This window comes from Mollisia scopiformis (assembly GCF_001500285.1).
Source record: "Mollisia scopiformis unplaced genomic scaffold LY89scaffold_2, whole genome shotgun sequence".
Taxonomy (NCBI): domain Eukaryota; kingdom Fungi; phylum Ascomycota; class Leotiomycetes; order Helotiales; family Mollisiaceae; genus Mollisia; species Mollisia scopiformis.
This window is the reverse complement of record NW_017263582.1, coordinates 613,287-638,391: the sequence shown is the minus strand read 5'-3', so window position 1 is coordinate 638,391 and position 25,105 is coordinate 613,287. Positions and strand designations below refer to the sequence as shown.

Below are 25,105 nucleotides of genomic sequence, written 5' to 3'. Positions count from 1 at the left end.
AGAAGTTCTGGGATGTAGAGGTCTTCTCGCTTTGTGACCGTTACAGCCGAGAGAAATATTGCTTATTTAAATTTATCATGGACGGAGAAAAAAAGTGGAGAGGGAGGCTGGATTGGGTTAGCGTTGGTGGGTTGCACGTGGTAGGGTCGTAGACAATCATTTGAAATTTGAGGTGAGATCTTAGGTTGGAGATGTTTCTTTCTGGTAATTCTGCAATCTCCTGCAATAGCTGCAAGACTTCTTTGAAGAGGCTGGGAGGGGGATTCGTGTCCATAACATAACCTCCGGCCGATAGTTTAGTTAGATTAGTTTTTTCACTCGTGTGCAAATCTCTTTGTGTTAAGAATTAAGAGCCATATTGCAGTATTTATTTTCTTCTTTCTCGTCATTATTTTGATGTTCTTCAAAAATAGAACTTCACGATGATCTTTTCGGTCTGTTGCTATTCCACCCTAGCTCATCACCGACTACTAGCATCACTACGCAAATCATCCTCCTCCTCCACCCCTTCAATCACACTCGTATCCTCCCCACCACTAACAAAAGCCCTCTCCCTCTCACTCCCGGGCAACTCCCCAATAACCCCACCACCACTTCCCACCACCTGCCCATAATTCCTCGTCGCAACCATACTACCCAATTCTCTTTCCTTGCTCATCCTAAGCAACAACGCATTCGCAGCGACAAAGTCAAAAGAATACGCATCGTCGATCTCGTGGTCGATTAGGATGTCTCGATCGAGGATTAGTTGGAAGGCGGGTTCGGGGATGGAGAATAGGTGGCGGAAGGAGAGGACGATGGCTTCCATGACGAGGAGGATGAGGAAGGATATTAGGCCTGACCAGCACATGCCTACTAGGGCGTCTGAGATTTGAATTCTACGTAAGAGTTAGAGAGGGACAAGACATATGAAGTTGTGGAGTTGGAAGTAAGTTAAGGAGGAACATACCCAAGTTGCTCCCAGCCGTGATTGATGATGACGCTGTAGCCATCGAGAGCGGCAATATCTGGCCTGATAGAACATTAGCGCTCGAGTTCTCAGTGGAGTTCATTGAAAACATTCTATGGTCTTTCATGAAGAGATAGAGAGAGAGTGCATACCGAGCAAGTCCAGCAGTCAGCAACATCCCAACCCAACCCGCCACTCCATGCACAACAAAGATATCATTCGTATCAAAATAGCGTTTACTGATACTCTGAAAAGAAGCGACAAAGATACTACCCACAATACCAAAGATCGGACCAGACCAGTATGGGATCTAGGCTATCAGCCAGCTGCAAGTCATAGTTTCCAAGAAGCGTACTTACATATCCAGCAGCAGGCGTGACCGCGACCAGTCCCGCTACGGCGCCATTGCAAAAACCAACAATGGAGAACTTGCCAGCATTATCTGTAAATTGTCCAGTTCTTTCGTCTTTCTTGAATGAGGCAACGTAATCGAGTAAGGATCCCATGACTCCACCTGCACAAGCTGCAAGATGAGTCGAGACGCAAGCAGAGACCCCACGAAGATTGGCTCCAAGTGCTGATCCGCCGTTGAATCCGAACCAGCCTATCCACAGGAGAGCCGTACCTAGAACGACGTTGACGACATTGTGTGGTTTGAAGTCTCTATTGAGGAGAGCTTCGTCTGCCTTGGACAAACGTGGTTTGAGACGGAAGATTTGTCGCCTCCATTTGCAGAATATCGAGTAGACAGCTGATGTGGTTGCGGAAACTATCTATACGCATTGGTGGTCAGCAATGATGATCAACTTATGTGCGAAGATTGCTCGAAAAGTCCTGCCTCGGAAAGGAGCTTACATGGACAACCGTTCCACCCGCAAAATCGAAAACTCCACCATTTCCTTTCCAATAATTTGACCATCCAACTGGGTTCCATGAAGATCTCGCAATCGGATCATAGACGAGCGTTGCCCAGATAAAGATGAAAACCAAGAAGAAAAGGGGTCGCCCTTTACGAACAGCGGCACCACTGACCACAGCCCCGCTATTCGTAGTATGTTAGCGAGCATTGGAATGAATTCCAAGCGAGGGACCACGAACGTAAAGCAGGCAAACATGCCTTGGTAAAAGCAATGGAGGAGTTGAGGAATCTTAGGTCCAGGTCCTGTGTTCCAAGGGATGGAAATGTCGTTGCTTAGTGTGATATCATAAGATCCTCCCCACAGATTATGTGGCCCTGAAAATGTAATGGAATAACCCCAAAGAAACCACTAAATGTCGATTGTTAACTACGAGACTTGGAGATTGTTTTGCTTCAATCGAAAACTTACCTGCACACCAATGAGAGATGTAGTCATCATGGACAGCCACATCATTGACAGCGCTGAGCATCTTTCAGATATCCCGGAGTAGAACAGTCCAAGACCCGGAACCATGAGTAGTACAAGAGCACTTGCTACTATCATCCACGCCAAATCACCACCCTTGGTAGACGCCGTAGTTAGCAGAGACATCCAAAGTTGCCACCTCGTCTCCAAGCGTGTGGTACTTACGGAATAGAAGTCATTTGGATTACTGGCTTTGAAAGCCTGCGCTGAGATATTAAGTGTAGTATCATTGAAAGCAACAGGCAAAGTGAATTCAAAATCTCGTGGCATATTCGTATAACGGACAAGATGGGTCTCTACCAATGTAGAATGGCACCGACTCGTCGATGTGGAAAGAGCATACGATCTCTTATAGACTAAGAATCTCAGACAATCGCTAATAAACATATGCACATAGCGCCTAAACCACTCACCGAAAGGGTGGGTGTTGACTGCCCCAAATCTGGTTGTCCAATCCAATCTCCACGTACAGCAACTTTGCTGGGGCTACGCCATGCTTTTAGGTGACACCGCGGGGCGTTGCGAATCAGCGCTTATTGCTTCTCGTGAGGCGTTCCGAACCGCAGCCAGTCAATAAAAGACGACCCCGGAACGTACCGGTTGAATGCTATAAAGAGGCTTAAAATAACAACAAAAGGCCAATCAAATTTCTATCTCCTATCCAGTGCAGCAGGCTCCTGAAATGTTCGCTGGCATTCGTCGTATGCCGAGTCAAAGCGCAAAGCCATCGTGTGGCTGTGAGCAGAGAGTGCTCACGAGTCTTTCGAATTTCCACCAGACTGTGTAATACCACCAGATGATCCATGGAACTCTTTTCGTCATATTTTTTATCCTCTTTTTTCCTCGCGCATTGTTCAAGGCGATGACGAACAATGAGCAGCCCTAGACCACACGACTTCTGGATACAGAGAGAAGGGGCTCGAAATGGGGAATGGCACTGGCTCGCCGCAGACGCAAATGACGTGGCAGAGTACTCTGGATCTCTATGGCGCCAAGTCAAAAGAGACCAAATAACTGCATCTTCAAGAGTAGAATTACACGACGGCGTAACAGAAGACGCACTGAAGATTATAATCAGCTCTATTCCAAGCAAAGACGACGATGGCGATCTGCCTGCGCTCAGCATCAGCGATCGTGACCCGGAATCTGGATTTGAAGAGCTTCTCAGCCTCGCCATTGCATGTTGGAAATATGACTGTGCGATACCCCCAACATGCAAGAAGTTTGCAAAGGACTTTCATAGAAATTGGACGGTTTGGTACGGACATGACTTCTTCGAGGGTGCATCAGGAGTAGATGTAGCGAAAGCTATAAACTGGATGTTCATTGCGCTGGTGTTCGAGTGGGACAGAATATTTCGAAACACATCTCGCTATGTGGTTGTAAGGTATAAACCTAATGATAATAACAACAATTTGCCGCAAGACTTCCAAGGTTCGATACCAGGTTCTTCAAATGAGAATTTACAAGCTAATAGTTTCAGAACTCGTAGGCAGAACACGAAACCGGAAGATGCAGCAAGCCTACTCTTTCGTACAAAAGTCATGGATGTCTTTTTACGATCCCACAAACGAAATGCTGAATAAAATCCACGCACACTTCCTGGGGAAATTTGGGATCCAACTGCAAGATCCTCTGCCAGATGATATGAACAAACAGGCCAATCCTGACATTCTTTTGGTCGAGATGGCCGCAGTGGTGAAGAGCAACGAAGGGGAGGGGCCAAGGCTACCACAATCTCCACTTGTTTACGATGGACCCGGCCTCGGCATCCAGTCTCATGGTACCGGCAGGCAAGGTCTATTCGCACCTGTTGCTGCGTCTGTTGGTCGCGACCTAATGCAAAAAGCGAAGAAGGCCATGAAATCGGGACACACAGCCAGGAAACCGAGTAGCAGCAGTAGCGAAGATTCTTGGAAGAAAACGCAGAGTCTCGAGAAGTCTATGAATGACTTTCGTACGAAATCTCTTGACGGAATACCTTTTCTAGACAAGGATTATCTGAAGCTTCGCAACAAGCACATCAAGCCTTCCGTCTCCGCAGTGGTTCCTAAAATCAAACGGCAATGAAAGCAACGCTGAGTTGAGTCTCACCATGAAATTGGCTGAAATGAATGTTCAAGACGACGAATGGGCCATAAAACTTATGACCAATTCTGATTGCTTGCGCGCGGCAGAAGATGGAATGCTCTGAAAAGGGGTTACGCTTTTGCACATTGCAAATAGACATCCATGAGCGATTCTTCTGGTGAAAAGAAGCGAGTGAAGGGTGTGATGTTTCTACCCAACATTAGAACGGGTCAGAGTATTGACGGGTGGTTGGATTTGAAAAGAAAGAAGCAGAGAGGTAGATTGAGTCGATGTGAAGGCTCATCGAGGGGCGTCGCGGCATTCGGCGACAGCAGAGGAGTGGGAGGACAAAGTCGTTGAGACTGGGGCTATGGAGGATTTAATAATTGAAGGAGAATCAAAAGAAAAGAAAAGCGAAGTGAAAGAAGCTGCGGTTGGTCATAGATACAAGGATGAGCGAGCTGAAGTTTCTTGTATGTAATATGGTACTTTTACTGCCTAAACGGGAAGCGGCAGGCATGCAGAGCCTGAGGCTGCGGGCGACGACGAAACTTTGGCAACTGCTGGACTATTCTAGACGTTATACAAAACCCTCGAATAATCAGTTTGAGACGACCGGGAATGACAGCAATCTAGTCCAGCGGTAACTCCTTTGGAAGATAGGAACTTGTCAGGTTAATCACCATAGGTCTTTCCGGCCATGCATATCCTGCAGGAAATTCATAGGTGAGATCCCCAAGACATGGTCGACTTGAGCCAACATCTATCTTACAATATCGGCAGACACTCTACTACCTGTGATCGACTTCTCCACTGCTATGCTCTGCATTCGCTGGGCGCCATTGAAAGAATCGACTCACCGTCCATCTTATCGTGGAGCACGTGATAAGCAGGTGACATGCTAGCACGTGATGCCGGTGATCATTGAATTTGACCCATTTTCTAAAGCTGAGCTCAGAAGCGGGGAACCCCAAAAAGGCTCCATTTTAATTCCCTAACTTTGATAATGACAAGGTTCTAATTTCGCAACTAATTAACTGTAATTTTGAAGCAATAGGTCAAATTTGCGACTATAAGAAAATATGGCGATAATAATTGGAGTAGCAATTATTATAGCTTTTGAAGGCCGATAAGTATTCTCTCAAAAGCTCGCTTAATAATAGGTCAAATTCAGTGCCGCCTTCGTAGTAGATGAGGAGTGAAAGTCTCTCTGCTGAGCCGCTCGCTATCGTATATACACGAAGATATCAACCAATGTGTTGTAACACAATCCGGGTTTCAAGTATCTGCAGGTCTTCCTTCATAAGCGCTCCGTGAAATGTTGGTTTTCGAGTGGCGCAGCAGAGATGGTTAATAATAAAGTTACCGCCTGCCTTGAAACCTCACGACCTGCTCTGTTTCTGTCCGAGGTTCTTGTTCCTTCATTTCGTCCATTTCCTCAATACTTTCCTTGTCTTGATGTCGAATCTGCATTGCTTCCGTTTATATTCGTTGAGATGATTTATTTTGCGAGACTATGTTTATTGCTGGTAGGACTGGGTCTTCAGGTCAATCGTGTTATCGCAACAAGCCCGACTTTCCTGCCCATAGACTTCGCGTCCTGGTTCTGGCAAAGCTGTGAGGATCTGGTCTGAAATTCATGACTTTGCGTATGCTCACTGTCCTAGCTACTGTGCTGAGTAATTGGTTGTATATTGATGGAGGTCAGATAGTTGCATTTGGAAGTGAAACAGCTGGGGATGGTCCAAGTACATGATCCAACCGTTTTCGTTATTCAGCCAAGAAACTCACAATATGCAGATTATCAAACGATCGCGATTGATCTATCGAAAGATTTTAACACGAGTTTGATAAACGAGGCATCATACGTTGTAACAGAGAAGTCGACTGTGATAGCGCCAATGCGGCAGCCAGATCTATATCACGATCCACAATCAAATCTGTTGTACTCCTTAGGCGGCTCTGCGTATCCCCTTGGGGCATCATCGGCAACTGGATGGACCAACTCGAGTCAGCAGACTCAGCTCTGGGCATTCACACCAAAAGACAATGGCACCGCAGATTGGGATTTACAGGCAATTGGTTCCACGGCATCATTTCCCTTCAGCGAAGTCGTAGCTGGGGCTCTTACAGCGACATCGCCGACAAATCATTATATCCTAGGTGGATACAGCAACTCAGATAACTGGGGATTGAGTCAGCTGCTCTCCTATAACTTTGCGAATGGATCGTGGACCAACCAATCGATATCGCTGTCACAAAAGTACTATATATCTGGGCGTGGTCAGTATATACCTAGCTTTGGACAACAGGGCGTGGTTCTGTTCTTTGGTGGAACATGGCCAACCAATGGCGATCCCACGAGTACAGACGCTCTTGCTGGACTAGACAGAGTCTTGGTCTACGACATTCAGTCCAATACTTTGTTCAATCCACAGCAGACCACAAGTCCACCGTTGAATCGGATTAATTTTTGTTCCGTCGGCGCTGGGAATAATGCCTCAGCGAACTCAAGTTATGAAATGTAAGGCTCAAATCTATCTTACAACAACTGATCTGACTGTAACGATAGTTTTGTCTTCGGGGGTACCACCGGTGTCTCTCAAACGGCCGCCACGAATCTCACCCTGTCCAAAGTCTACATCTTGACTATGCCCGCATTCCAATGGATCGAAACTAACGTCACAGCAACAATTTGGCGAGCGCTTCACACCTGCTCGGTTATTGGGAACCGCCAAATGATCTCCATTGGAGGGATACCAGATCAAGATCAACTCCCTGCGAATTGGTTCGATCCGTGGACGAATGGCATGCAGATATTCGATATGACGGAGCTGTTCTGGACTGATAGCTACAATGCATCAGCAGCTGAATATGAGGCACCGGACGTGGTTAAGCAGTTTTACAGTACCAACAACAGATATCCTGCGTCGTGGGTCGACCCCAAATTGGCTGATATTTTCCAAACGAGTACCACGGACAGTGGAAATTCCACGAGTTCTGGCAGCAGCACAACTTCCTCATCTTCAGCACCTGCATCACATACCAGCAAGACAGGACCGGTAGTTGGTGGCATAGTAGGAGGTGTCGCCGTTTTGGGTATCGTTGCAGGATCGCTTGTCTGGTATCTCAAGCGAAAACGACAACTTCGACATTCAATAGCATCACCGACCTGGCAGCCTGGCTCAGATAAAGTAGTAGTGGATCTATATATGAAAGAGCAGCAACCTCCTGCAGAGCTGTTAGTTCAGGAGGATGCTAGGCATGAGTTGGAAACGAGACCTTCGGAACTTGAGGGTGAATCGACTTTCATCGCGAAGCCGGAGAATAGTGCAAAGTGAAAGAGCTTTGGGGATGAAGGGAGACAGAGCCAAGTTATGGCCATGGTGATGGCACGGAGGGAGAATATTCCTGCACTCGAGGACTCATGGTGGTGTGCAGGATGGAAGCTCCCATTGGCAACGGCTCGGCCCGCATGCCAAGAAAACTTCGGGAATATCGAGAATCGAAGCGAAGGTGTTCGAACATCTCTACAGTCTTGAAAATGATAATAGTCTAGCCTAATAGCAAGCGCCTAACTTTTATACCATTCCCAAGGCTCTTCAATTTCTTTCTATGCAGCTTCCTAATTTCCTGTCAGCAATACTATACTATCTTGCATTTCTCGGCTACAACTTCTTTCTCTGATTAGATGTAAGAAAGCACTTTATTCCACTGTCTTCTGTTAACTGTTCGGCATTTCGCAGATCAAAGGAGACTTCATGGGCGTGAAGTCTTTAACACTTAACGATTAGTTGATCTTGATTGCTCACAACTATATACTAGCTACACGACCAATCTCGAACCACTTCCCATCGAGACCTGGCTAGTCCATCCATCGTCTTCTTCGCCTTACATATACGTTTAATAGTGCGGGCCATACAAATCATATGCCCATTGTGGGAAGCCGTAAGGTTGCATGGGCCGCATCGAGTATCTGAAGACATTGTAAGCAGTCTTTCAATTATCGACCAGCTCTCAAAGACTCGGGCTTACTTACGAAGGATAACGATATGTTTGCTGAACCTGACTCGTTGTTTGAACAGTTTGGAGAGCCTGGACCATTTGTACAGGTTGAAATGGCCGGATAGTCTGGATGACCTCGACGGTCTGAATTGTCTGAACCGTTTGTACTCTCTGGAGTACCTGGTACGGTTGTGGATACACATATGCCGGGCTGTGGATTACATATGGACTTGAATACGTAACGGGAGCTCCCCGATAGGGCGGTGGATGTGGCGGGAGATAGCCGAATGGCGGAGGTGGAAGTGGAAGCGGGGGCGGTGTAAAGAATGACTCGCCCTGTGCACACAGGAAGGCCACGCTCAACGAGATGCTTGCCATTCTTGCCAAGTCACACTGTGCGATCTTCAAGCTGTTGCAAAGCCAAGTGTTCCAGCTCAGAGCCAAAGAATAAAGAAAGTGGCGATTTATAGATGCCATGAAGGTTGAACAGCCTCACAGTATGGCCTCGAATCCTTCTTAGGCAGATACCAACATAGGACTGGATCTGCACGTACACCGCTGGACTTTGTACTATGCCGTGATGGTCATTCAATGTTGGCCCGCGGAGCGCTTCCATTCCCCAGTCCTAGCCAATCTCTGGCCATCTTGAATTTTATCTGCAGAAAACAATCAAGCTTCAAAGTCCAAGGTTTCTTGATTAGAAGGCTCAATTCTTGAAAAGAACAAATCTGAAGACAAACATAAGTAGCTGAAATAAATTTTTTCTTCTCCTGGCTTTCGAAAGAAGGACTGGGGCGATTGGTGAATAAGCGATGCTCTCGGCTAAGGCTAATTTTCGGCCTACATGAAAACGACTTCGAGATGCCCTCTTTCTCTGTATCTTTCTCGAATACAAGGCTTTGTGCATAATGTGAATTCGAAGTCTCGGCCAAAAAAATTGTGATCAAACTGTTTAAGGAACGCCTTTTGACCTACCAAATAGCTACAGATCCTCAAGATTGGCTGCTTCAAAAGCAATAAATGACCTCACGACTCTCGTGACTGTTTCGCGTCACGTTTTTGCCTTCGACGCGACTTGAAGCAACGATTCCATCGCCACTTCTTAAGACCCAAGGCTCAATCTTCAACTAAGTACTAATTCATTGAGCTGGGAGCATACCATTTAAATACGGGTCCTTAAGGGACGATATCGCAGCATGGCCTCGCAATCCCCTAGCCTAGAACAACTCCAGAATGACTGGAAACATATGTTCCAAAATAACCTTCCCGAGGCAGCAACGTCAAAATCTCCTTCTCAAGTATTGAAACTCTTCCATCTTCCCTTTTTAGCTAACATCCTCACAGCCCAAATGGCCCGTCCACGTCGACCATTGTTTCGCACGCATAATCCTCGACTCCGTCGTCGGAATCGACGTCCCATGGATGCAAAAAATAAACTCTCCAGCTTATAAAAATATGTCTGAGCAGCAACTTCGAGATAGTATTGACCTAGGACAAAAGATCTGGTCTGGTGAGACGAATCTCGTGGAGTTGAATAATAGGAGCTTGGAACTGAGAGGAAAAGGGAAGGGTATGAGTGGAAAGGGCAGTGGGAAGGTTGGAAAGAGTGATGGAAGTCCGTCGAAAAGGAAGCGAGAAGAACAAGACGATGAAGCTGTTGCAAAGAGAATGAAAAAGGAGGAAGAATCTTCGAATTCAGAAGAGAAGGAGGAGGACAAATCCCCGTATTTCAAAGACAAGAAACCTAAGAAACTGCAAGAGGAGAAAGAAGATTTCACACCCTGGCTCAAAAAAATCGCTCTCTCAGACAAGACCTCATTCCAGAAGAAGGTCCTGACAACACTATGCCAAGTCCCGAGGGGTAAATACACGACCTATGGCGCCATGGCAGAACATCTCTCTTCTGCACCTCGAGCTGTCGGCAACGCATTAAGGAACAATCCTTTCGCGCCAGATGTTCCTTGTCATCGAGTCCTAGCAAGTGGTGGTGGGTTGGGAGGCTTTCATGGTAGCTGGGGGAGGAAGGGGGAAGAGGGGTTGCATGATGGTAAGAAGAGGAAATTGTTAAGAGAGGAAGGTGTGCGGTTTGATGGCAAAGGGAAGGTCGTTGGTGCTCCTTGGACGGGGTTTATATGAGTTTTGGATGGAATTATGGAGTTATGATGTCGGACTTTGCACACTGGATTCTTTCGTTGTACCTCCCGGACAATGGATGTATTGGTATCAGAAAATTCAATTGGTGGGCGGACATTCTCGATTCTGAAATGTCTCCTTTCGCTTGCTACACTTTCAGCTGCGAGACCTCGATGAAGGTCACAGACAATCTTGAATTGAATCTTCAATACCTGGGTTCCCCACATGCGCCTCCAAGAATCGCGACCTCCCACTCACACTGTTCGGCAATACAACAAACATCTTAATACCTATTGCAGATACGATCTCAATGTCTCTGACTCTCGCCCAATAAATTCAAACTGTTCTCGACAAATATCCTGCCTTCTCTTCTACCTCTCTCCATTCCGATGCCTCCTCTCCACTCTACCTGGTCATTGATAAACCCCTGACACTACATATAGAGCCATTATCAATCTGTTGATGATTCGCGAGAACAAGAAGTCGAGGACTCGATTGGCATTGAAATCCTGGAATGTCAACTTCCTGCAAATCGAGGTACTCTGATCAGAGCCAAGCTTAGTAGCCCAGAAACGCTCGTCAAGTCCGCCCACTGCCCCTTCTTTCCCTGCACCAAGAGGAGCTTCTGGCAGGATCAACGGTATCCCTGGTGATCCGCAACAAAAGTCCAATGCCCGCTAGGCAAGCAGACACCGAGTTGGCAAATGTAGCTCGAGCTAGCAGTGGGAAGATTGCTAATGGAGGTCAATGTTGGACCTAGTTTCACTTCTCGGTTTAGTTTCCGGAAGTTAGATTCGTAACTAGGGGAAAGATTTGGGACTTTGGATACTTGAGAGCGGGATAAATTTGTGCGTTAAAGTTGTGGGATGTTAGGGAGGTCATATTATTACCGTAGATTGTGGACGTAAATACTGTGAGGATTCAGTTATTATTGAGTTTCGGTCTTGGGACATTACAAGAACTAGATTGTATGACATTAACCCGAACATTGAGGGAGCAAACTAATGCGAACATCAGGTTCAAGACCCGGTTCATCAAAGCCCTTCATTGCCTGCTCTGTTCTGAGGACATGTTTCCTCTCATAGCCATTTCTAAAGATAATCGACATGAACAATAACTCCTCATTGAAAAGCATCATAATGCCTCGTCTGCTCCTTATGAACAGCATGCTTACCAACACCACGGATGCATTGCAACCTCAAGCTCTTCGCCTCCATATCCGCGTCCACGCCACTAAGCCTCGCTCTCGCCCACTCAGGGATGTATTCCGCCTCGATCCCCTCCTCTTCAATATCCATTAAGAAAGTCGCGACATCCACCGAAGGTTCAGAGCTCCATTGCGCTTCTCTCCACGGCCGGATCCCAAGCAAGGAGATAGCTTCTCTTCTCAGTATTCGATCCCGACAGCTCATCGCAGGCGTCATTAACGGGTAGATGAGTCCCATATCGAAGCAGAACTTCCCTTCCGAGAAGAACTTATCGGCGTGCGGGTGCGTGAGCAAAGTCTTCGATAAGCTGACAATCTGCTTGAATTCTGGCATGAAGTCGTCGTACACGAGTTCCGTCTTGGACAGATGACCCGCACAACGCACCGTGATCGCCAGAGACTGGAGTTTTAGCAACAGAGCGTAGACTGATTCGATGCGATCCAGGTTCTGTGAAGCGGCGCGGAAGATAGGCTCGTAGGCTTGTGCCCAGCGACGATTTTCTGCCGCGTATATCTCTTGCTCGACTGAGAGCTCATCAGGAGCATTCCGTAGCCATGATGATATGTCTATCGGTGGGTTAGGACTCGGTGAGCCCTTATCAGACGTCGAATCAGGAGTGTAGTCTCCGAATCGAAGGTAGGCCGACTGATCATCAGCCAGCGCTGAAGCCATGAAGTGAAATGTCCGTCTCATGATGAGATCAAGGTATAGCCGTGCCTGTTCAAGGCTCGTGAACCGCTGTGGCATGTCTTTGACAGACAGGTAGCCTTCTTGCTTAAGCTTTCGATGCTCGTGTCCCGAGCGAGCATCGTACATTGCCATGACTTGTAGTTCCATCCGATTGAATTGCTGCACCAACTCATCCTCGACAGCGTCCGGAACTGGAGAGGACAATCCATCTGGTTCTCGGGTTCCGGGTGTACTGTCTCTCAACTCGTCGAGGAGGAGAAGCCCTTTATGCGCATGACTCAACGCATTTTCGTAATGAAACTGCATATTCTCGATGCAAACAACAAGCAGACAAGCTATCATCGCCATCCTCCTTCCCTGAACTTTCGTCACAGTTATGTTCGACTTCGCCCCTTGAAGAAACTTGCCGTAATGCTCGAGAGCGAAAGCATCCATTCCTGTCGTGATTAGACCATCTGAGGCGACCGGTGGACTTTTTGGTTTTCTCGTCGCAGGTGCTGGGCTTGTTCTGAGGTCTTCCAAAGGTCTCATGGACCTGTTCAAGGCACCAATGGCTATGATAGCATGCCGAATGAAAGGTTGGTGCTGACCTGCCTGGAGAAGGAGTTGATGCCAGACTGAGCGATTAGAGTAAGAAAGCTGCGGTGCAACTTCTTCGCAGTACAGTCGAAAGCAAGAGAACTCGTCTTGATTCTTGAACACTTGAATGACGGGATCTCTTTTCGGTGATGGCTTGTGGATGATCGAGACGGCCTTTGGTAGGATCGCTTTCCTTTCAGGGGCTTCTGGCTTCGCACTTTCGTAGCCATCGCAATAGCCTCGTCCGAACTTCTGGCATCGAAGACACTCAGGTCTAGTCTGTACACAGACTCAGCGATATAATTCGAGACACAAGATGAAACAGCGAGAATGGATTGAAGGTTCGAGACACGCGACAGATCGTGAGAAGAGACGAGCGAAAAAGACATGGGAACCCACCTCATCACACTTGACACGACGTATCTATGGAAGAAGTCAGTCAAGATGACGTGAGAGTAATTAGGCCGCATTTATACGCACCTTACAGGTCTGGCAGCCTGTCTTTACTTTCGGTCTTTTCGCCCGTTTCCTGTTCAGCTCCCGCGTACTCATCGTCAATCACTCCTCAAGGGTAGGTAAGTAGCAACACATCAATTTCCGCATAGAGCCATCACATCACTTTCCCAAAGTAAAAAGTTGGAAGCAGAGAAACCCTTCAGCTGAAGATCTCCCAAAAATGAACGACGAATAAATGCTGACGAGGTCGTATTCTCGAAGTCAGTCCGGTCTGACAGATGTATGAATGGTGGATCGGAGCAATAAGAAATTGACGACCTAAGATAATGATTTTGCCACTCCCTTGTCCGTAAGGCTGAAAACGTGCTCTCGTAAACATGGCCAATTATAGAACCATACTTACCCATGATCACCCTGTCCGCTGGGAGAAGTCCTCCCTGGGGGCGGAAAGTCTTCTCTAGGCTTGGCGAAGAACTCGAGCAAGAGCTGAGTTGAGTTCGGCCGGTGCGGCTGAGGCGTTGCAAGAATCTGCCCGAGTAGGATCAATTAACGTGCCGGGAGTCCCAGTATTATGGCCAGACATGACTTGCATTTGAGGATTCATCGATCGAATCTTCGAAATCCTCCCGATGCTTTGTTCGTCTAGAGAGACTGACCCCTGAACATCACTTCGAGTCACGTGGTGGTGTTACACAAAGTATTGGTGCCTCAGACGAAACGAGGCATCCACACTTTTTTTAAGCTTCGATCAACTCACGAAGCAATTGTGCAAGCACCACTTCAAGACGATCTTGAACGTCTGCCCAACAATGGCGAAAAAGGGTATGCTGAGGTCAAATCATGATTAAAATCTCCCCGAGAAGCTAATATCGTGCAGCCAAATCCCGCACCATAGCAGTGCGCCTTGTATCAATGGCCTTGACCGGATACTACAAGACCATGATACGACCTCGTCTACACAGACCTCTCAGTATGCTGAAATACGATCCTGTCGGTACGTTCGACTTCATAACCTCTTACAATGGGAAATGAATGCGTGGGTGATTAGAGTCTGGTGGGAATCTCTGGAGCAGGGACACACGAGGTGGAATGGGAGAGGATTGCACACTTAGTGGTCATTCTTTTAACTTTGGGCTGACTCCTGCTCCTCATAGTACGAAAGAAGGTTTTGTTCCTAGAGCAAAAACGAGGAGGTCGATAACGCTATGAATGGCTCGAATTTTCATATCCAACAACTTCTGCCTCATGTCATTACCTGCGTGGATTTCCCGCTCACGAGGTGTCGAGACTTTAGAGCGAGGCTGCTGTACATTATTGCAATGGTATCTAGCGGTCTACAATATCACGATTCAAGCACTGGCGTTCAGATCGGGCTGGAACAAGATTGTGGGGATTTGTAGTTTTACGATGGTAGCTATTTTCCTCGACGCAGGATTGTAAGCATAAATACAATGAAGCTATGGTGCTCGACAGCAAATATTCCCCTAGAATCGTTGAATACAGAGCGACACCTCCTTGCAATAATTTCTGTTTGCTAGTATGCCATACAATAAATCAACGTCCAAAATTGCCTTGCACATCCGTATGCTAGCAATTGGCCCTCTTAGCAATGCTTTTGGTCGGTTTGAGAGTGTCTCTAGGAACAATGACATTCAAACTGTCGCTGTAAAGTGGCATTGAATGTATGGAGACGCTCTAATTGTATTCACTATCTTGAGAGTCGGCCTGGGAATCTGCAATGACACTTTGCGACGACAATCTGCTTGGGAAACTGATCCTCGACACCTTTGTCTTGTCAGACTCAAGACGGGCGGAGGCTAGTCTCTTGCTTCTATTTCTCTTCGGCGCATCCATTGGTGGAGAATGTTGGAGGTCGAAAAAGTGACTAGCATCAGAAGTGCCATATGTGAGAGCAGAGGATGATTCTCGGCCAACTGAGGTCATTGAGCGCGCAGAATTGCCAGATACGACCCCCTTGAAGTTAACGAGAGGACGATCAGTACGTTGTGGCGGTCCCATGGTCTTGTTATTTCTGAAGCCAGTTTCTCGAGCACTGTCGCCTCGTCCTTCGCTAGCCATACTCGGCTGGGGAAGTATATCGCTACTTCTGATCGGCTTCTTCAACGCGGACTTTGGTAATTGTGCGTTGCGTCGCCGATGGGACTCTTCAGCATGGGAAAGAGCATTGGCCTTGGCCATGACTGAATGAGTTGGTTGATGATTACTGCCCTGAATCTCGCCGATAGAACTACTTTGCTGAGTAAGGTCTAGAACTGTCTGTTGTGCAAATGCTGATCGGGGAGCAGCGAGGCCGTTATCTCTCTTGCTTCTTGTCTCATATTCCTTGTGTACCTCGACTTGATCGTTTGTAGATCCAAAATCATCAAACATAGAACTTAGATCTGATAAGGGGCTACTCTCATAGCTAATCGGAGTCCTGTCTGCAGTGACTTGAAGCATATCAGAATCGTGATTCTTGCCAGGAGGTTGCAGAGTGTTAATGTCTGGCTTGTTTGCGAAGCGTGTTGAACTCTCAATCCAGTTGTTCTTACGAGGGGCAACTCGAAGAGCATGCGAATCGAGTGCATGGTTCTGTTGTTGTACGGAATGTATTGAGGCTCCACCAAGTCGCTCCACTGGTCCTCTAGGGAGTAAAGTTGGAGTCCAAAACTTCTCTCCCGCGTCGTCTTCGGTCGAGGCGAATTTCGTGTGCTTTGGACCTGAGATTCTGCTTGAACTTAGCATGATCGAAGATGAGTCCAGGCGTCTGTCAGAGCGTGATATTCCATCACGAGCATTTAAGTTGGGCTGTTCTAACGACTGCGAAGCTGCTCCTGCTGATATCTTCTTCTGCGACTCATCGAATCTGCGCAAGGCATCTTCGATGGCTCTCTGCTCCTTAGTCGCGACTTCCAAAATTCTTGTCGTCTCAGTGGTGGCAGATTGAAACAGGAGACGAAGGTCTGCAAGCTCATTCTGAGCCGATCTCAATTCGCCCGAGAACCCGACAGAGTCCCAATTGCTCGGCTTATCTTGCTCTAGACGCTTTAATTGAGGAATGAGCTGCAGGATCTGTTCTTTGTATGAAGCTACTTCAGCCTCTAAATCTGCGGTACGCTGATTTGCCTCCGACGGAAGACGTTGAAGCTGTTCCTTCAGAGAATCGATCTCGGTGTTCCTCTCAGTCACTCGAGATTCAAGAGTCTTGACTTCAGCTTCAAGTTTCATCTTGATGGTCGCCTTTTGAGATTCTCCGTTCCTAGCGAGATCCTGATACTTCTTCTTGTGTTCTTCGTCCTTGAGAGCCAAAGTTTTAGCCATTTCTTGCTCGAAATTCTTGATGGTTTGTTGCGCGCTGATCAATGTTTGAGCTAACACATTCTTCTCTTCCTCTTTGTTTGCAGCGGTCTTTCGGATGGAGGATAACTCTTCCTTGGCCTTTGAAAGTTCTTGGCTCATCTTCTTTGTTTCGTCGTCGAGTAGATTGTTGATCTTCTCCAGTTCAGAGATCTTACTTTGCAGTACTGGATCGTCTCGAGGAGCGTTGAGGGCAACAGTTAACTCGTTAGTCTTGTTGCTCAAGTCACTACGACAGCTGGAAAGTTCTCGTTCTGTTTCGTTAAGCTGTCGTAATAAATTGTCGACCTCAGTATCTCGAGCACTCTTGTCAGCGTTCAAGCTCTCTCGGACTTGTTCCAGCTCCGCAATCTTGCTTTTGAGGCGGATCTCGGCCTCTTTATCAAGTCTCAGTTGATTTAGACCCTCCTGCAATTCCTGGGAAATAGTAGCAGCGGTGTCTCTAAGGATATTGCCATTCCCATCTGAGAGCTGCTTCTCTCCTTCAAGCCTGCTTCGGTGTTAGAAGATATCTCGTACTTTAGCTTAGTGTAATATTACCTCAGAGCGACGTCCTCAACCAGCTTCACAAGTGTTGGAGGGAGTTCTCGTTCACAGTTCACAAGCTCCTCGATCATGGAAGTCATCTCTTCAATCCTAAGGACAGGTCAGCGGGTAGTGATTGAATCAGATTTTCATACTTCTCTTGGGTTGTGTTCTTCGAGCTGAGAATTGTCGCAAGCTTGCCATCCTCGCCGTTGAGGACCTCGGCAGTGTCCTTTGGGATCTGTTTAGCAAGCTCAAGGAGCTGACCCCATTTCGCAGTCTGTTCATCAAGGTTCTTGAGGAGTTTTTCGCTGTTATGCTTCTCTCTTTGTAGCTCAGTCAGACGTTCATTGAGTTCATTTTGGAGGAGTTGGTAGCTCTTGAGATCTGGAAGCCATTAGGGAATGCTCAAAGGATTATTAAATGCTAGGACCCCTTACTCTGCTTGGCGTCGGCATGTAAATCGGCTATTTCAGCTGCCAGTGATGCCTGCTCATTCGAATGCTGTAATTTGGCTTCTTGAAGTTGCGTCTCAAGTGCTTTCAAGTTCTGCTCACAAAGCTCTTTATCTGCCAGTAACTTACTATTGACAGTGATCAGGTCCTGCTTCTGCTTTGATACTGTGCGTTGTGAGTTAGATGGAGATATTAAAACATTCAGCAGACTTACCCTCGTCAAAGTTCTGCACCGCAAGGCGGAGCTCCTTCGAATCCTTTAGCGCACCTTCAAGCTTCACTGTTGCTTGCTCATGATGCTTCCAAACGGCCATTGCGTGGTCAGTTTTCGCACGGATCTTTTCTGCTTCGTCTTTCAACCATTTTTGAGCTTTCACAACTTCGTTTGCATGATTAGCATACTTAGATGCCTGCTCCTTAAGCTTCCTATGCTGCTCAAAAAGCTTCGTTTGACTCTCCGTCAGAAGCGTGTTTCTCTCTCGGAGGGTTTCGACCTCCTGGTTAGTAGTCCGTAATTGTTGAAGCTCTACATTCTGAGATTGAATTCGAGTTCCCTGCTTTGCCAGGTCTGCCTTTTGAGATTCGATGGTAGCTTCTCTTTCCAAGAGCTTTACCTTTTGCGATTCAATGTCGTTTTCAAGTTGGAAAAGAGTCTTCAGGATATCATCCCCAGCACTGCGGAACTTCTGCATCATTGATGGTACTCCATCCACTGATGGCAAAGCTGGAGACTTGGGACGGTCTACTGTACCATTCTGCTTGGTCGACTTGGTCGTCTTCTTGACTTTGCTTGCGTGATTAACATGCAGCATAGTAGACTCAGCACTCTTAAGGTTGTGGCTTGAAAGTGGGCGAGATACAGGTTTATGGCGATCACTGTGTCGCGATTGAGGCCGAGATTGAGCTTGTGACATGGCTCGGGATGATGGTCGAGCTGGGAAGTGCCCGGCAACGCTTCGAAGGTCGTCACTTAGAGCGATACTAAGATCTTGATGAACACTCTTCACAGCATTGTCGCGAAGTCTGCTAGAAGCCCTGTTTGGAGCATCTGTGCCATTCTCCATTCCCCATTGGGCGTTCGATGGACACGGGATCAAGCTGTGCGTCTCTCCATTTTGAAAAGCAACGTGATTGGCTTGAACCTCATCGCCCACATCAAGGAGCTCAGAGGTTTCAACATGACTGTTGCCGGCAGCCGAGAACGACTGGTGGTGGCATCTGACCTCGATATCGTTGCTCTTGTCTTCGTCTCTGGCAGGCAATCGCGTACGCCCGGTATTTGACGGTGTTCCAGATCGTGTTTCTACAATGTCTGATGTAGATTCAGTTGCTCTTGACGTGGCTGGTGTCTTATCACGCCAGCGGCGAGATTCTTCAGAAGTTGTTGCCTCTGGAAACGGTTGCTTGATTCGCTGACGGCCACTGCATTCTGTTATCAGCATGTGTCGAGCTTTGCACGAAGGAGACATGAACACCTTACCTGCTTAATTTTCTTCGGAGTGATCTCGCGTTTTGTGCTGACTTCAGAGGTGTAAGAGGGCCCGTCTGAGGAAGTGTTGTTGCAGCAGTTTCTAGCACCTTAGACTGCTTTGAAACATTTACCTCATTTTGGGACATGGTTGGCACAGGCGTCATTGTAGCTAAAGCTTGTGGTTGAGCTGCGCGAGGTTGGCCTGACGAGATCTCGGCCACAATTTGGGGTGGGTGGATGGCAGCACCAGCAGCTTGCGTAGTGATGGCATGTTTGCTTTGAGGATGTCCTGTGGCGTGATGAGTGGACCTGAATTCATGGACAGTGTCTTCACTTGGGTCAGCAGCAGTGTCGTTGCAACTGGCTGTTTCTGGTCGAGTGATTTGAGACCCGCGCCTACCGAAGCTGACATTAGGGTGAGAATTGTTGGGCTTCTCTGCCGATGCAGGTGGTAATTGAGTAGTCATCGGGTGAAGTCGTGTCTTCGGTTCTTAGCAAGATGATTAGCGTTGTTCTGTAATATTCAGTGCAAGTGACTCACGCTCAGCCTCTTGGGTAACAGTATTGACAGTATTTGTAGACCCAGGTCCGCTCAAATCGTTCGCATCCGTAAAGACGTTAGAAGGTCTTGGTGGGGGACGCTTGGATGGGTTTTGTGTGCGTGGCTTTGCAGCGATGAACCTAAAACCATTTCCAGCATCCTCAAGGCTTGAGAGCTCAGGACGCTTCAAAAGGGATGGAAGTGCTACGTGAGGGGCATTGGCAGCGTGTTGGGTGAGAACGTTCTCCCGTGGCGCCTGGGTGGCAGGTTCGACGACGGAGTCATCGACTGCTTGTGTGTCTGCCTCGAGATCTTCATATTGAGTTTCTGGCACGTGTGAAACGAGACTTTCTTGATCGACTTGAGTATCAAGCTCGAGATCATCGAATTGCGTATCCTCAATCACAGATTTGGGACTGCTTTGAGGCTGACCACCACGGACTTCACTGTGGTCATGGTTACCATCATCGTCGTGATAGTCATTCAAAGCTGACAAATTTTCGAACTGATATTCTTGCTCCTCAGTGATATCCATGATGGCTGGCTGTCAGCTGTCAGCGACAACCCTCATCAGACTGTTGTGGAGAGGCGCGATAGGATACTTTCGCATCATGCTATGAGGATGTATGAGACAAGCACACCTACAGATTACTGAGAGTGATGGGATGGACCCCAGACTTTCGTGATGACCGTCAAGTCTCTGCAGGTTGCAGCAAGTGGTTCGTGACCATGAGTCAGGGAGTAAGCTTGATCACCAGTAATGCACGCAGCCTCAATGAAGGTCTGGTGGTTCAACAGCTCTCTCAATAGGTTGCAAAGATTCGGAAGATGGTTGTGGATGGCAAAGGTGATGGAAGAGATGGAATGAAATGAGGGATCTGAAGGTTGAGGAAAGCTCGTCGGTAGAATCTGCAACCGGCTAGGACCAATCTGTACCCATTCACTTCAAAGGGCAGGACTGTGAGATTGCTCCTTCCTCGCTCGGTCGAGCAAGCTCGTGAGCATCATGTGACTAAGCCTGCACGTGAAGGATTCATTCTCGACTCGGTATCTCAACAGTGCCTGTCCAATACTTAGCTTGTTGCAAAGCTCATGAGAAAAGCCGGTGTTCAATTTATCAAAGTCCTCTGTGAATTTGAAGTGGAAAGGAAATCATCTCCAAAACCGCTGGCCAAGATAGTTCAAACCCTGCAGGCAATTTGTACAGCCAAGCACGGATCAGACGGCACGAAATCTTCTAAGAATACTCTGTTGAGTTCTGATCATAATTAAAGACGTTGAGCAAGTTTATAATGCTCAGATAAACTATCGTCTGGGAGCATTTTCGCGAGGGCAACTGGACACGATCAACTTGACGGGAGGTGTGTTGTCTGTCAACAAGTATCTCTACTTGCGTCTGACAGAGACTCACAATCGACACCCCGAAGATACTTGAGTCTCGTCTTCCCAGCCACGAAAGGTTTACTCAAGGAAATCGCTGTAGCAAAAAGGATATGAATAGCACACCGGGTCCACGTTACGCCTATCTCCACGAGCAGGTCTCTTGACCCAGCATCGACCTTCTTCTGAGGAGCCGCCAGTATTTGGGACTTCTTGCGCAGATCATCCAAGCCTTAAGCACTCGAATCTTCACCTCTTGGCGCGTATTGACGTGTTCAGGTATCAGCACGCGACAAGAGGACTCTCTCGATATCTGGTAGCCAAGACAAGCAGCCACCAACGAGCCTCAAATTCTCCTCTCCTCGAAGTATCTGAGACCTGTTGACGAACCGCAATCCTCAAATAACTCTTCTCCGACGCGAAACTGTCGCATGTCAGCGATGACTGCCGCCCTGGCGTTGATATGTCGTTGATAGCAATCCTCTGTCGCTAAATGTGAACCCTGTCGCCACGCTACGATTGGGCCTTGGGTGCTGGAAATAGATGCATCCAGTGGTGCCGCGAAGTTGCTTAGCTCCAAATAGGCGCTGAAGCTCAGCGGCAACTCCCCATCCCACCAATCGCTCCCAGACCCCAGGCCTGCGTGCTGCTATTCACATCACTTTTGTTTGTTTCATGATTTCTTCGCACACGAATTAAACTCTCTGCAGGCCCAATTACTGACCTCACGTTGGCGCTCAAAACCTTAAGATCTGTTGCATTTCCCCATCCAGACTTTCTCATCACATTTATGCCAAGGCGATGTCACATTGTCTGCTCACTTTTCCCCGGAGTCACATCACTATCACACTCTCTGCCGGCGCTTGAACCCTTTCGTCTTGCTCGTTAATTTATTACTACACACCTTTCAACATGAAGAACCTTCTTTTCCTCAGCTTGATGCTGCAGTTCTTCTTTCACATTTCTCTGGCACAAGATTCTTCCTCCAATTCATCCGCTCCAACAACCACCAGTTCGGTATCTTTAACTCCTCAAATGTCTGCAAGCGCTGTGTCTTCCTTGTATTCGGTGCTGGCCACTTCGTCTCCTCAGCAGCCAGGCAGTGGTAAGTCCAACATTTGTGGGAAATCAAAGGAACCAACGCTGATGTTCTGTAGGACCTCAACCAGGAGATGCTGGTTCATCGTCAGGGTCGAGCAGTGTCGATTCGGAAGCTGGCGCTTCTGGCTCCGATGGAGGCGGTTTTAACATGTCGAGGGGCGCGATCATAGCCATTATAGTCGTAGCAGTTTTCGTATGCGTTTTTGGCAGTAAGTCTCTTCAACCCGATGCGTCTCACATCTTTGCAAAACTAACTTTTTATAGTTGTCTCGGCAATTTTGTTTTATTTGGCCAAGAAGAGGGATTGGAAAGTCCGCGAAAGCATACGCCGCTCAGCAAGAAAAGTTGCTTCGGCTTTGACGCCTAGAAGTTCAAGATTTCCGAAAGACGTCCACAGTAGACGAGGCTTGACCAAGATAGATGAGGTTCCAACCACTCCGAGGAACAGGAGTGCCGATGTGGAAAAAGGGAACACAAAGCAGATGACTTTTGAATTGACTTCGCCACCGAAGAAGTCGAGGTGGGAAAGGAAAGCTGGCCGATGATATGCAGGGCAGTCATCCACTTATGAGTTCAAGTACATGTGATATAGAATTTTGTTGCATAGCGGGATGGGATAAGGATCTGGGTATTTGTGGTATATTGGCGCAAGGAATTTTGTTCATAGTCTCCTGAAGACGTTTCCACTTGCACTTCGTCTGCCTTCGTCGCGCCTTGTCTTTCGTGCAGGTTCCGATTTTTCGGGCTCTTTCCCTTTCTTCTTCGCACTTGGTGCGAAAGTGACTGAGCGTTCACCAACAACCTCGCCCTTGTTTTTAGATATGCGTCCAGCTCCTTGAACTCGCGATCCGAGAGGCTTGTCTTGTCGTTGATGCCCCGATTTCTTGTACGAGGAGGATGATATACGCATCTCTGGCTGAGGTTTTGTCTTCGGCTTGGCCATTATCTCGCCATCATCTTCACTACCGCTTCCGTCACTTTCATCGCTGTCGGCTCGATGGCCATTCGAGGCTTCGCCCACTTTAGTGCTAGGATTAAGAGCCTGGAATTCCCGACTTCGCTCGTCCACGGTGAATGCTTCATCCTCGAATAGCTTACTAAATCGAGAATCTCCAAGAACACCCATATCCTCGTCAACCTTTTGTCTTCGCTCTTGTCTCTTGAGCATTTTGTCGACCAAGTTCTGGTTAACCTTGACTTTCTTGCCTCCCCGAATCCTGCTAGCTCTCTCCTTCTCAACTTTCTCTTTGACTCTCTTGGTTCTTTCTTCGTCCCAAATATAAGGATTCGCAATGAGCCTTGCCTCGTCATACAATCTCGAGGCAACAAAGTAACCATGCATATAAGGCCGCAGTAGATTGGTGGTTCCGACAAGATGACCAAGATTGAGAGCTTTCAATTCTGGTAGAGTTGAGAACTTGTAATTGTCATAAGTCTCTGCAGGAGCCTCCTCTGCCATTTCTTCGACCATATTGTCCAAGAATGAGCACCATTTCGGCGCTGGGCCAAGTTGGGGAATAAAGAACGCATGCTGTTGCTTTCCTTCATTTGCTGTTAAGAGCATTCCGCTATTCCTGCACCATGCTACATGATTTAGATCAACAGCTGGCTCAACAGAGGTCCATGGTTTGCCATTTGCCTCATCCCACAACTTGATGATACGTTTGTCTGCGGACAGAATTTTCTTCGCCTGAGATGATGTAGTCATATGCAACAAGATTTTTATCGGAAAGCCGTATCCTTGATCCTTCGTTAAGATCGGTACTGGTCGTCTGAGATCGAATATTTGTACCAGCCCTTCGGAAGAACCTGTAGCAAGAGACAAACCAGACCTATCAAAGTCCAGCGCAGTGATCTCTCCTTCTTGGCCGGCCAAAATTCCAATCCTTGCCTTGGATCTGGGGTCCCAGAATTCCACTGTCCCTATCGAAGTGCCAAAAGCCAAGAGATTATGGCTATCCTCAGCAACCGCTGCAACGTTCACACTTCCAGTTTTGATGCCACCTTGTAAAGATCCGGCTCCAGCCGTCGTCAAATCATCACCGCCTACATCAATTTGATATGGTTTCATAAATCTTCCGATTTCCAAATTTAGTCGGTAGACCTCCCCACTTCCGTCGCCATTGACACCCACAGCAGGAATCAGAGCTTCGGCAGAATGCCTGTCGTATTGCAGATCTCGACCATATCTAGGAATCCGAGTCTGGTAATGACAGCCACCGGCAGTGTGAAACTCGAGTCGGCGATCCGTTTGGAGGTGTAAGGACTTGGTGTAATCTGAAGATAACAGGACGAACGAGTGGTTCAAAGCGGTGGTATGGCGCGCAAATGAGAGGGAAAGGTGCGGAAGGTAATGCGTATGAATCTGAGGTCTGATGATATACTTAGTTAAAGGGTCACAGTGATGAAAGAAGTAAATTGGGTAAGGGGAGGTACTTGTATGTCCCAGTGCTCATAACCCATTCGCCATCCTCACTCACTCGTATGCAAGAACTTGCTTCCTCAAACTCAAAGTCTTGTAAAAGCTCGACCCGGTTCGCATATTCGGGGTCGTTTTTCAAGCTGCGCTTCCTTTGTCGAGCAAGCCAATCTGGTAATGGCCTCGCAGTCGATGCACCAGAGATGGTGTAGACCGGTACTTCACTGGGATTGGAGACCTTCATTATATTATGCAAACATGTTGAGTTGTCGCACGGTTTGAATAGCCCCAAGGTTTGAATGCGATTCCAAGATAAATTTTAAATTTATCTGGAGGCGGGGCGCGGCGGCCGCTTTGGCCGATCTTTAGCGCCAACTAGGA

The 25,105-nt window shown here is 47.5% G+C and overlaps 10 protein-coding genes across 10 annotated transcripts; 5 read left to right on the top strand and 5 right to left on the bottom strand.

Moving 5' to 3' along the window:
• Positions 1-350: 350 nt before the first annotated feature.
• On the bottom strand, positions 351-2,783 carry LY89DRAFT_679957 (Rh-like protein/ammonium transporter). The gene is made up of 8 exons (XM_018213978.1): positions 2,500-2,783; positions 2,278-2,430; positions 2,048-2,217; positions 1,805-1,991; positions 1,309-1,722; positions 1,102-1,259; positions 950-1,012; positions 351-878 (listed from the first exon to the last, which is right to left on the bottom strand). The coding sequence occupies exons 1-8, from the start codon at positions 2,602-2,604 to the stop codon at positions 461-463; spliced, it is 1,668 nt and encodes a 555-aa protein (XP_018077507.1). The 5' UTR covers positions 2,605-2,783; the 3' UTR covers positions 351-460.
• A 423-nt stretch (positions 2,784-3,206) lies between these two features.
• Positions 3,207-4,404, top strand: LY89DRAFT_663614 (uncharacterized protein; the record flags this gene model as incomplete). Its single annotated transcript, XM_018212716.1, has 2 exons — positions 3,207-3,768; positions 3,818-4,404. 2 exons carry the CDS (start codon positions 3,207-3,209, stop codon positions 4,402-4,404), a joined length of 1,149 nt encoding a protein of 382 aa, XP_018077506.1.
• A 1,493-nt stretch (positions 4,405-5,897) lies between these two features.
• Positions 5,898-7,768, top strand: LY89DRAFT_679956 (uncharacterized protein). Its single transcript, XM_018213977.1, has 3 exons — positions 5,898-6,152; positions 6,205-6,928; positions 6,977-7,768. The coding sequence occupies exons 1-3, from the start codon at positions 6,044-6,046 to the stop codon at positions 7,743-7,745; spliced, it is 1,602 nt and encodes a 533-aa protein (XP_018077505.1). The 5' UTR covers positions 5,898-6,043; the 3' UTR covers positions 7,746-7,768.
• Positions 7,769-8,248: 480 nt separating this feature from the next.
• On the bottom strand, positions 8,249-9,204 carry LY89DRAFT_679954 (uncharacterized protein; the record flags this gene model as incomplete). The annotated part of the gene is given in 3 exon segments (XM_018213976.1): positions 8,249-8,380; positions 8,394-8,397; positions 8,448-9,204. Coding segments are annotated over 3 exon segments (395 nt in total), but the record flags the coding sequence as incomplete, so codon positions are not given.
• A 97-nt stretch (positions 9,205-9,301) lies between these two features.
• Positions 9,302-10,709, top strand: LY89DRAFT_679953 (uncharacterized protein). The gene is made up of 2 exons (XM_018213975.1): positions 9,302-9,707; positions 9,754-10,709. The coding sequence occupies exons 1-2, from the start codon at positions 9,606-9,608 to the stop codon at positions 10,543-10,545; spliced, it is 894 nt and encodes a 297-aa protein (XP_018077503.1). The 5' UTR covers positions 9,302-9,605; the 3' UTR covers positions 10,546-10,709.
• A 954-nt stretch (positions 10,710-11,663) lies between these two features.
• Positions 11,664-13,571, bottom strand: LY89DRAFT_727922 (uncharacterized protein; the record flags this gene model as incomplete). The annotated part of the gene is made up of 3 exons (XM_018219211.1): positions 11,664-13,298; positions 13,419-13,442; positions 13,500-13,571. 3 exons carry the CDS (start codon positions 13,569-13,571, stop codon positions 11,664-11,666), a joined length of 1,731 nt encoding a protein of 576 aa, XP_018077502.1.
• Positions 13,572-14,284: 713 nt separating this feature from the next.
• Positions 14,285-14,507, top strand: LY89DRAFT_727921 (uncharacterized protein; the record flags this gene model as incomplete). Its single annotated transcript, XM_018219210.1, has 2 exons — positions 14,285-14,297; positions 14,353-14,507. The coding sequence occupies 2 exons, from the start codon at positions 14,285-14,287 to the stop codon at positions 14,505-14,507; spliced, it is 168 nt and encodes a 55-aa protein (XP_018077501.1).
• A 535-nt stretch (positions 14,508-15,042) lies between these two features.
• Positions 15,043-18,291, bottom strand: LY89DRAFT_169006 (uncharacterized protein). Its single transcript, XM_018205555.1, has 6 exons — positions 18,215-18,291; positions 18,027-18,155; positions 17,798-17,977; positions 17,513-17,744; positions 17,373-17,468; positions 15,043-17,322 (listed from the first exon to the last, which is right to left on the bottom strand). Exons 2-6 carry the CDS (start codon positions 18,124-18,126, stop codon positions 15,171-15,173), a joined length of 2,760 nt encoding a protein of 919 aa, XP_018077500.1. The 5' UTR covers positions 18,127-18,155; positions 18,215-18,291; the 3' UTR covers positions 15,043-15,170.
• A 3,929-nt stretch (positions 18,292-22,220) lies between these two features.
• Positions 22,221-22,908, top strand: LY89DRAFT_168980 (uncharacterized protein). The gene is made up of 2 exons (XM_018205554.1): positions 22,221-22,514; positions 22,570-22,908. Exons 1-2 carry the CDS (start codon positions 22,454-22,456, stop codon positions 22,848-22,850), a joined length of 342 nt encoding a protein of 113 aa, XP_018077499.1. The 5' UTR covers positions 22,221-22,453; the 3' UTR covers positions 22,851-22,908.
• Positions 22,909-22,966: 58 nt separating this feature from the next.
• Positions 22,967-24,968, bottom strand: LY89DRAFT_574049 (WD repeat-containing protein-like protein; the record flags this gene model as incomplete). The annotated part of the gene is made up of 2 exons (XM_018208719.1): positions 22,967-24,677; positions 24,742-24,968. The coding sequence occupies 2 exons, from the start codon at positions 24,966-24,968 to the stop codon at positions 22,967-22,969; spliced, it is 1,938 nt and encodes a 645-aa protein (XP_018077498.1).
• Between the last annotated feature and the right edge of the window lie 137 nt (positions 24,969-25,105).